The 12044-nt window shown below is 35.8% G+C and overlaps 1 protein-coding gene across 8 annotated transcripts in view; it reads right to left on the reverse strand.

Moving 5' to 3' along the window:
* LOC150092301 (homeotic protein female sterile-like) overlaps positions 1-12044 on the reverse strand; it is a 579681-nt gene that overhangs the window by 336500 nt on the left and 231137 nt on the right. For all 8 annotated transcript variants that reach the window (XM_090415148.1, XM_090415149.1, XM_090415147.1 and 5 more), the window contains one exon: positions 1357-1449. In XM_090415148.1, coding sequence (XP_090271274.1) covers positions 1357-1449 — 93 coding nt within the window. The remainder of the gene's footprint in view (positions 1-1356; positions 1450-12044) is intronic.

The raw sequence follows: 12044 nt of genomic DNA on the forward strand, positions 1-12044 counted from the left end.
CTTGCATGTTCACCTCAATATTTCCAAGCCATTTCCTCGACTCTGGCATTTCCTTGTGGCCTTCTTACCAAGCTACTATTTTATGATATTCCCCATTCCTCATGGGTTGATGGTTTTCTTCCATTATATTTTTCAATAAATGATGGTATACACAGGATTCAGTGCTGTCACCCACACTCTTCCTCCTATAGATTAATGATCTTCGACCTCTGACATCCAATCCTATTCACAGCTTTGCTGATGACAGTATTTTGCCAATCCTCTTTTTCATTTTTAAAACCCTGTAGTGCTCTGTAACTCAGGGTTCAAGATCTCATTTTGCTGATAATGAGTTTGTTCTAGTAGATGATTTTTTGTTTCTCTGTTTAGCAGCCTGCTTCTCTCATGAAAAGAGCAGTTGGCCTTGTTTAATTGGCAAAGCCCTGGATGGCATGAAATTTCATCATGTTCATTTGTGTTTTTTAGCCAATACAGAATCTAATTTGGTCAGCTAAATCCCAAAGTGCAAACCAACCCTCATTGATTCACAGCACTCAGTAGATACCTAGTAACGAGTTGCACCATGTGCTGGTAAGGACTGACATTAGATCAGAAGTCATAGCCTATTCTCCTTCCTTTAAGGTTATGTGGAGATCTCTGTTATTTATCTTTAACCTTTAACCTCCCAACAAGCCACAACGTCTATAGACGTTAAGATAAATCTGGATACGACGCTCTAAAACCCATTGAATAACATGGATAAGAAGTGCAATTTGGTGTCGCTATTTCATCCACACATTGGCCAGTAGGGAGGTTAAGCAACCTTATAATAATTTAGCAAAGATAAATTCAGTTTTATATTAATCATTAAATAATGCTCCAGTTAACAGTAACTGGCATTTTCATTTATCAGCTGATTTTTCAAATCAAGATTCCTTATGAAGTTTTTTTATGCCATATATCTTTAAATGTTTTGGTTACAAGCTGATGTTATGTGGCCAAGATATTTATCTCTATTAGCTGCATGTGTTCTGGCTGGGTTGTCTATTCTGAAAGATAAAAATAATGATGTTCCTCTGAGAAAACTTACTGCTCATCAACATGATATTTCATGCTGTGGAGTTGCATATTTACTATTAATCCTCCTTCAATTAAATTCTAACTCCTGGATATTATTCTTTCTAGTTCACCTGACATATTCTCAAATTTATTAAAATTCCAACCCTGTTTCCTCTTTATATATACATTCTCCCTTTATTTTTTTTTTATCTATTAACCTTAGGTTTTCAATGCTATACTAAAAGACAAATATTAGTCAGTGTTTGATATACTAAGTCAGACGATATTAATATCGATTATTAAGTAATTCTCACTTACGGCATGCTTCTTTGCAAACAGTTCCTTTAATACAGCATTACAATACTTCATCTGTTCAGTCATTCTTCCTTTCTTTGGTTTTGTACTAGGTTGCTAAAAAATATTATTCAAAATAAAATTGTCAAATTTAAATGGATAACAACCCGACTCTGTTCTTAAATGCAAAATATGTAACTCATTAAGTAAGGAAAACTCTCATTTATATTATATTTTATCACAAATAGGCGTAAAAAGTTTTTTTTTTTTTTTTTTACTTGATTACAAAGTGAATTATACACTGCCATTAGTCTTGTTTAATCCCTTTCCCAAGTGTATAGGATTAAACTCAGATACTTCGTGTGCAAACAAAATTTGCACATGAAGCAATTTTTTTTTTCATTGGATTAAACAAGAATATAATCTCTTGTCAAGTATAATTTATTTTATCACCATAAATTCCTGATAAGTTCAAATGAGCACACACCAGGAAATGATGAATGATGCTTGCCAGCCTCACTGGCTGAGTGGTTAGCACATCTACTCTACTGCCAATAGAGTAGAGTAGAAACTATGTTGGACATGTGTTTATGACTCTTTAGGTGGAAGAAACACCTTGTGTGAGGCCTTGCTTATTGGATACTTCATGTGGATTGAAAATGTTCCATATTTGGTCTCTAAAGCAGGCATAAAAAATAAATAAAAACCCTTAGCCTTAAGGGCCAAAGCTGTATAACTGAGAGGAGACCTCCACACAGCAGACCAGGGCATCTGACCTAATGTCCAATCCTAACCTTCTCGTGGTGCACCCTGTTGGGTATCTACTGGATACTGAACAAACGAGGATGGGCTGGCAATTTGGGATTTAGCCAACCAAATTGTATTCTTATTGGTAAAACCAAAATAAAAATAATGGTACAACATGACAAAATTTCATGCCAGCTGGGGCGTCGCCCGGTTAAACAAGGTCCCCGTTGTTTTTGCCAGGGAACCAGGGCGAACAGCAAAAAGTCAGCTACTGGAACAAATCTGAAAACACACCCTAACTCAATATCACCAAAGTTAAAGATCGTCACTATCAACATAAGAAGCTTGAATGGCAAAGAAATAGAGCTATCTGAAGAATTAGATAAGTACCAGATCGACATAATAGGGGTGACTGAAACAAAAAAGACAAAAACTGGTGAGATCTTTCTGAGCAATACATACAAAATGTTATATTTAGGCAATGACAATCAAGGAAAAGAAGGAGTAGCCATCGTATTCGACACTAAATACGAGGCTAATCTTCTCGAATGGCAGGCAGTCTCAAGTAGAGTGATATGGGCAAATATGAGAATGGGGAATTGGACAATGAGACTTATTTGTGACTATGGTCCCACAGAAGACTCTACTAAGGCAGAAGTGGAGGAATTTTTTTGAGGCTATAGAGAAAGCTACTGACACAATGAAAAAGGAAAAGTTGGTTCTTGTTGGGGATCTAAATAGCAGAGTAGGAAGTGATTGTCAGACATACAAAAATATTTTGGGAAAATTTGGAGAAAAGAGCAAAGCTAATAATAATGGCAAATACCTTTTGGATTTCTGCTCAGGACATGGACGGGTTATTACTAGCACCATGTTCCAACATAAAAATGTACACAAATTCACATGGAGAGAAGAGGCAAGGAATAAGAAAAGTCTCATTGACTATGTTATTGTTGATAGTGATGTTTTCCCTCTGGTGCATGACACCAGAGTGTACTGAGGATATGACATTGGAAGTGATCACTATTTAGTCTTGAGCAGGATAAAATTGAATTTCATATTGAAAAGAATAAAATGTAAGAAAGTTTTAAAGCGAATAAAAGTCGAGCAGCTCTCAGATGTGAACTGTAGACTAAAATACACAAAGATTATTGAAGAAAAAACGAAAGAGTTAGAGAACAAGAACCAAACCTTGGAGATTCAATGGCAAACCTTGAAGAAAAATCCTGATTGATTCAGCCAAAGAGGCATGTGGTGAGGTTGTCTGCAAGGATAGAAAAAGCAGAACTCCATGGTGGACACAGGAAGTTAAAGAGGCAGTGAAGGAAAAGAAGAAAGCATATCAAATAAGTCAGCTTGTGCTCTTAGAGAAACAAAAGTCATGGGAAGACTTTTGGCGGGAACATAGAAAATAAATATCAAGAAGGTGGCAAAATATTCTGGAGTTTGTTGAATAAGCTTAGGAATGGAGGAAAGAGTGCTGTAAAAGGAGTTAGAGATGATAAAGGTGACATGAAAATGGGAGAAAAAGATATCCTTATAGTATGGAGTAATTACTTTGAAAAACTGCTAAATAAAACAAGCAGTGATGACAGCACAGTGGTAAAAAACAGCAAACAGGCATGCAGTCAGGAATATATATATCCATACTTGAAGCAGAAAAGGCCATCAAAGGCTTGAAATAAAGACAGCAGGAGTAGATGATATTTGGACAGAAATGAAAACCCAGTCCTGAAGATACTTTCAGGCGCAAACTTTGTTTGCTCACACTTGGATAAAGGATTAAACTAAATTTATTATACTCTAACCAAGTGGAAAATAAACTTTCAACATCTTTCTCTAAATCCAGAGTAATTTATTAAAAAAGGGTGGCACACCAATTGGCAATTCCTATAGGTGGAGATGACCTGCTAATGCTTCTGCCTGATATCTCGACTTGGGCCTGGCTCCCACTGAAGAGACCTCAATAAAGGTCGAAACCGGTCTGGGTAGTGGCCCTTCCCTTAATGCATAACAATAGACATATCCGCAAGGAGATGTGTTTTGCATTATAGGAGATACTAGGATAGGAGTGTTAGTAGCTTACTCCACCTTTGCAACGAGTTGCCCTGGTGTGTACCACCTTAACCCAGTCCTGAAGTTACTTTCAGGCGCAAACTTTGTTTGCTCACACTTGGATAAAGGATTAAACTAAATTTATTATTGGACAGAAATGCTGAAGTATGGTGGTATAAAAGTCTTACAGTGGCTGCACTACATAGTTCAGAATGCCTGGACAGAGGGACGAATTCCCGATGATTGGAGTAGGGCTCTAATAGTACCCATATATAAAAAGGGAAATAAAACTGAATGTGAGAATTACAGATGTATTTCCCTACTGAGTGTTCTGGGCAAGATTTATGTCAGTATACTTGAGAAATGGTTAGAAGAATTGTGGGAGAAAAGCTTGGTGAAGAACAAGCTGGATTCAGGCCAAATAGTGGCTGTCAGGATCAGATCTTCACTTTACGACAAATAGTTGAGAAACCATGGGAATATAACAAAGATCTCTATTTAAGTTTTGTCGATCTGGAAAAGGCATACGATAAGGTGCCAACAGAGAAGCTATTCAATATGCTACAGTTATATAGTGTCAATAAGCAATACATAGTCTGTATTTGAGTTGTAAGTCAGCAGTTGTACAGGAAGATGATTTAATGTTAAATCTGGTGTGAGACAAGGATCACTCTGTTATTCATTATCTATATGAATCACATTATGAAGGAAAGTGGTATTAAACATGATATCAAAATGGGAGATGTTAATGTCAGCTCTTTGCTTTATGCGGACGATGTTATACTTCTAAATAAATCCGCTACAAGTCTGCAAGATTCTCTGACTAAATTGAATAGCTGTTGTAATAGATATGGTATGAAGGTCAGCAATAAAAAGACAAAGAAAATGCAAATAGGCAGAATCATTGAAAATGTCAACTGTGTTATGAATGGAGAACCAGTGGAAGGAACAAGTAAAACATTTCAGCTACTTAGGCACGATTTTTAGTGAAGATGGTAAATTAAATATAATAATAGACAATAGAACCAACAAAGCTGGTATGGTAGGAAGTCAACTGAATAAAAGAGAAATTTGTCAAAACACGAAATTAGCTGTATACAAGACAGTGTTCGAACCTGTTTTAACTTATGGATCTGAGAGCTGGGTCAGAAGTAAAACACTTGACCAAAAACTAGAGACCACAGCTATGACAGTCCTGAGAAAAATTAGAGGCGTGAACAGATGGCATCAATGATAATATCATATTAAAAACGAGGATATTAGGAAAGAACTTGACATTGTCAGCATCCAGGAATGCATTAGCAGAAGTAATCTCTTGTGGTATGGTCACTTAAACAGAATGGGTGAGGAAAGATTAGCAAAACATGTGTTCTGTGCAAGATTGGCAGGAAAATGACCCAGAGAAAGACCAAGATATAGGTGGATTGATATGGTACAAAGTGCCTTAGATGATATAAATATAAGATCTGATAATGTTGGAGTTTCGTCCAGTAACAGACTGATCTAGAGGAAAATTGTAGATAGGAAGTTAGTAATGATGTAAATTTTTTGTGTAGTACTATCATATCCTGTACATCCCTTGAGGGTACATGGCAGGAATTTGATGATGATGAAATCCTTAGCTCACCAATTGAACTTTACTACAATGAGTGAGCATCAAAAAGTAGTGATGGTATAGGATACTCTGAGAATACTACATTTTTTCTTCTTCTTAAAGTGTTACTAGTTTTCTTTCAATTCCCCCCCCCCCCCCCCATCATTTGTTAGATGTTAGGTCTCAAATACTGTTAGATCTATACTTTAGTGTTCTAAAACACAAATAATAGAACAATGCAACTAGTTCTGGATTTCCTCTGTTTCCCCCTACCACCACCATCCAAGCAAGCAACACACCTGTTTTGCTAACCTGCCCCTTTTTCATTTTGTTTAAGATTGTGCAAAACAAATTATCTCTGCTCACACATTCTTGAATGCTAGTATATTAAGTTGCTTTCATATCTATGGTCTGCAGTCTGATTTTTATTTCTAATCCAGCCCTCAAATCCATAATATAAAGCTGGCTTGAAGACAGTCTAGATTACTTTTGGTAAGTCTTTTGGCAGATTTCTCTCTTATCCATGCAGCTAGCTTCCCGCCATACTGGCTTTGCTTATTCTTATCTTATTTCCATATTTAATATGCTACCTTCGCTAAAAACTGAATTTAATCGGCTGTTTTGCTTATTTTATAGGTTCTTCATGCCTGCCATGATCCTGCTATTTATGTGGTTCTTGCTTTGAAAAGAAACATTTTTGAACATAAATATACTGAACAGAATTATTATGTTCTGGTCTGAAGAATGGTCTATATATGTTTTAAATATACATATAGTTGAACCACAGATGAGAGAACCCTTGACACTTCTGTGCATGGTAGAAGAAGGAGAATCCATTCTGATAATAGGCTAATCAATCCATTTTGTGGGATAAGTGTTTATTATTACACATCGGAAAATTAGCTTTTCTTTTATGAACATGCTAGTAAAGTGGTAACTATTTTGCTTGTATAACAGTTGGAAGATGTTATGTATAAAACATGTCATTTTACATGTTGTTGACGACTTCATACGTCCCTTACTGTTTTCTTCCCTCCAACTGACTCTTCTTGGCACTCTGCCAGCTACAGCATACTATAGTACATATTCTCATAATAATATGACTATTTTTGGAAGGTAAAATCTGAGCTTCCATCCTGTCACAGATGAAATCTGAACTTAGTCATCTTTGCTAGACTATTAATGCATGACAGAATCACTCAGTGTTAGAATTCTGCTGCCATACCAAATAAAATTTGATTATGCAGATTTATTTCTATAAACCTTATGAGTGTAACTAATTAAGATACTACATTTATGAATAGCAAAAGCTTCAAGACTAAATTTCACCAAGTAATAAATTAACATTTCGGATGTGGCAATCAAAAAGTCACTTAGCAGAACAATTTTTCTTGTTGGAATCAATGCCTACTGTACTATTATCATTCTTCACAAAAGATGCATAGGAAGAGCAAGGTGAGTCATTGTAAAGAACGAATGCATTCTAATTCATACATATTCATATGGATGTAATTCTCATCCACATGAGAACTACGTATCTGAATAAAACAGAGAAACAGGCAACTACTGAAAGCATTTGCATGCTACATCACTGCAATAACATTCCTGAGCATCTAAACCAACAAAGTTTTGGAATGAAAGACCTACATTTCATTGGTATGAGAAGAGCATTTACTATGGAGTTTTCAACTACTGGTGATTTAGGATATCTCATTCGACAAAACACAAAACCAGCCTCTAAACATGAAATTTATAGATGAGCACATTTATCTCATAGCATTAGTTGTTCTAGTATAATGAAAATAATCAACTGACCTTGTAATTCCTTGATAGCCCAAAGAATTCAAGAAATATAATTTTATGTGGGGGAGACTGGATGAAAAAAAATTAGAAAGATGGAGCAGTAACAAAGAACATCAACAGAAGCACTAAATATGAAATCCAAACACACAACTTCACTCCAGCTACAACATCAATTAGCATGGTCCAATTATGCCTTTTTATACTAATAAAATTTCTGATCAACCCACCCTCCTCACCAAGAATGTTTAAATAAAATGTTCAAAAAAAAATTAAGTAGATTTTTTGTACACGAATAAACTATTAATATAAATTATTTTTTAGTGCATTTTAAGTTCAATATTTCAGTCTCACAGATATGAGTAAAACAGCATACCAGATATTATTCTAACTAATGTTCTCTTTTTTAATATGAGGCTGACACTTATGTGCTCAGTCCCCTAATTTTTCTTAAAATTCTCTATTTTTAATTGCTCTGCTTCTGACTCAGCTCCATACTAGCACATGAATACTATATACTGTCCTGTATACAGATAATCAGTGTTTTGACAAATTTCTCTTTAATTCCATAATTTTATTCAGCTGATACCCACCATGCCAATTTAATTATTCTGTTATCTATTTCCATATTAATTTTGTCACTAAAAATTGTGCCAAGCAGCTGAACTTTTTACTTGCTCTATAGGTTTTTGTATAGATACAGATCTCCATTATATTCCCATGACTTTTCCACTATCTGTTTTAAAACCAAAATCTGAGTCTGACAATGTCTATTTAGCCTAAATCCATTTTTCATAGCCTCTTTTGATGTATGCCTGCATCAGTGGTGGCTTGTCCATAAGGGCTGCAGCCCCTCCAGTATAAAATGAAAATTCCTGTTTTATTATTGCTGTTGTTAAATTTTTATATATTTATCTAAAAACCGTTATTTTCTTGTTTGTAATACGGTACCGTGCGACAGTATTTCATATAATTCATTTTGTAGCAATAGTTGTATTTTGCAATAGCCAATGTGCTGTGTGGGTAGGGCTAGTATCAGTACTGGCTAGTAACTCAACGCTGGAGCTGCATTCAATGCAGACTGCATCAAACCACTACCTAATGGGTATAACACATGATTTTAGTGCAGTCAGGGCTGGTAGCATTGCAGCCCCACCACTACAAATTCTTATGAGCTGCCACTGGTAAAAAACCATCGAATAGAGAAAATTGCTCATAATTCTCACATACAGCTCTATTTCACTTTTTATAAATGGTTTGCTATGAGAACTCTATTCCAATTATTCGAAATTCGACCTTCTAACCACTTCTTCTGAATGATGTAATGTAGCCAATGAAAAAATTTTATATCTCCATATTTAAGCATTTCTGGTCAAATATCTATTTCAGATGCCTTTCCACATATCAGGTTTTTAATGGTTTCTTCCTGCCTCTAGTATTATTATGCTTCGTTATGTACATAACATTCCTTTTGCATATTTTTAATCACTATTTCTTGCTTCATTTAGTAATAGTTCAACATTATTACTCCAGACATCTAGAATATTTGTCTTCAGTTTTCATTGACATGAACTATTTGCACAAATATGAAATAATAAAAGAAATAATAAAGGTGACATCATTTCTTTTCCAGTATGCTTATCTCTATTTCCAAGTTTCTTCAAAAGCCTCCAGAACACTATCAACCTTACTGATATTTATTGCCTATATTCTTACTAAATTTTTGCATGACTTTTGTTTAGCTACACACTACTTCTTTTTCTGACACTTTTATCTATATTCTTTTCAAAATGCATGTTGATTCACTAGCTAAGAAATTTTGATATACTTTCTTCTTTTCCATGACTGTCTCTTCAACTTCCTGAGTCCATGATGGGGGTTTTGATTTGTCTATCCAAGCAAACAACTTCACCACATGCCTCCCTGAATGAATCAATGTCTCCAAATTGTTCAATTCTTGTTTTCAAAACTCGTTCCTTTTATTTTTTTTTTCCCCTGAATAATATTTGTATATTTGAGTCTAATTCACTGAAAGCTCCTTAACTGATTCTTTTTAAACCTTTTGTGCATATTTTTCTTTTTGATAAGAAATGCATTTTTATTCTACTCAAAATTAAATGGTGATCGAATATTTGTATTTCAAATCCATTTGTGTGAAGGTATCACTATAAATAGTAGCAAAATCAATACTTTTCTTATTTATTTCTTGTATCTTCTCTACATGTGAATTTGTGCACATCTTTATGATGGACCATGGTACTGGTAATTCTTAGTCTAGATTCTGGAAAAAAATCTAGCAAGTATCTAATCTTGTAATCTAACTTACCATTATTACCATGCTCTTTTATCCAAATTTTCCCATAACATTTTGATATGTGTGGTATTCATTTTCTACTCTACTATTTAGATCCCAAGTAGGATTAACCTTTTCCTTTTTCTTTGTGCTAGCTGACTTCTTGAAGGTCTTGAAAAAAATCATCCTCTTCTTTCCTAGGAGAATCTTCTGTGAGATCACAGGCAAATAAGTCTCATTGTCCACAATTACAACTGGCTCCCCTTTTCCACACCACCGACCAAGTCAGATGTGAGGCAGAAATCTTTATCATAAGCAATGACCCAGTGCAAATCATCCATCTACCAACATGAATTCTGATAATCCTGTTCACTCCCACAATACTATGGATCCCATTTTAGTCAGTTCTTCCTCCAAATGCACTCTAGAAGTCACTGATCCTCTCAGCAACTCAGAGCACAATGAAACGTGACCATTTGCAATCCAGCCATCCAAATAATTATATCATATTCTTAGGTGACCTCAATATCCATCATTCAGACTGATTCCCCTTTTCCAACACCAGTGACCAAGCTGGACAAGAATTTAGCCTCACCAGCAAAAGGCAGAAATCTTTGAAATAAAAGAATGACCTAACACGTTTTTTATTTTGGTTTATATTAAACTAAAGTTTTACTCTAACACGGTACTTGTTTCAATAATTTTCGTACTTTATTCTGATCACCGTGTAAGCATGAAAAAGCTTCCACAAATCATTCATTTACCTACATTAATTCTGATAAGCCTCTTTATTCTCCCAATTCTATGGATCCCATTTTAGTCAATCTTCCTACTAATACAGTGTAGAGGTCACAGTGTAGGGCTAGTATCAGTACTCTTCTCAGCAACTTGGACCACAATGTGCAAGTCTCCTCTCTTAGCGAATGCCTTTGCTTTAACCACTCCCAATCTCTCATCCTCTGGCATGGCAAAGATACTAAAGAGATGACCCCCAGAATTTCTATTCTTCCTTTCCTGATCAGATGCTATTGCTCCTGCTCATCTGACCCTATCACCTGCTCTGAACAAGTCAAAGAAGTTATCCTCACCAGAATAGAGGCCCCCCCCCCTGCCCCATTCTACCCAAAATCCTCGTCTGCTTCCCAAGCTCTGATTTAACAGAAAGTATATCAAAGGTGGAATGAAAAAAAAATTTCATCTTAGCTTACTGAAGGTGGTGCATGTCACTCCAAATTCATACTTATACCAAAGCATGCAACAAATGCAAAACGGTTATTATCAGATCTAAATCTTATAATCTGATTTCATGAAGTCCAACAACAGAAGCCCAACAACTCTTGTGCAAATGGAAGCTGTTCCTTTTGTCCCTTCATGAGGATTAGATGCAACTTCTGTTCATCTGCCCACCACTTCTCTCTTTCTCATTCTGATGGCACTACTGTTGTTTGATGCCACCCACCATACCAGTATCTGAGCACTGTATGACTCCTGTAGTTTTTTGACAAAACATCAGCAGAAAAATTACTAAATATCTCAGACACTAAAAATTTGTCTGGACTTAATGGCATCTCTCCACGTGTTCTCAAAACACTGTGCTCCAGAGCTAAAACCTGTCCTGTATCGTCTCTACAATCTGTTATACATAGTTGATACTCATCCCAATATGTGGAAACAGCCACGTATCCATCCTATTTCAAAAAGGGAGATAAAAGCTAAGTGTCAAACTACTGGCCAATCACCATCACTTTAGTCCTCCCCTGAACTTCTCCACTACCTATAGGCTCACCACTTAATCAGCAACTATCAGTACGGATTGCACCATTCAAGATCCACAAATGACCTCTTAGCTTGCACCTTGCCAACATGTGCCATGAAAAGGGTTTGAGAAACTTGTGCTGTAGCTCTTGACATTGAGGCCTGCTAATCAATTGCCATCGTTTCTTTCTGCCACCCTCTTGTAACTGGATTGCCAGCTAACTCTCTTTGAACTTCACCATCAATGCAGGAGTACCCCCACAGCTCTGGTCTATTACCTACAATCTTTCTCTTGTACATAAATGATCTACTTTTAATCCTTTTAATCCTATCCATAGTTTTGCAGACAATAGGATTAGTGGTAATTGACAGTAGGTAATTTATGAAGAGAAAGAGTGTAGATAATAATAAACAGCACTGTGATATTTCAGCATTGATGGTGAACTCATCTGACAAACTATGCAGTGC

This window comes from Typopeltis vanoorti, chromosome 26 (assembly GCF_054136105.1).
Source record: "Typopeltis vanoorti isolate ZY-2024b chromosome 26, IOZ_Tvanoo_1.0, whole genome shotgun sequence".
Taxonomy (NCBI): Eukaryota; Metazoa; Arthropoda; class Arachnida; order Uropygi; family Thelyphonidae; genus Typopeltis; species Typopeltis vanoorti.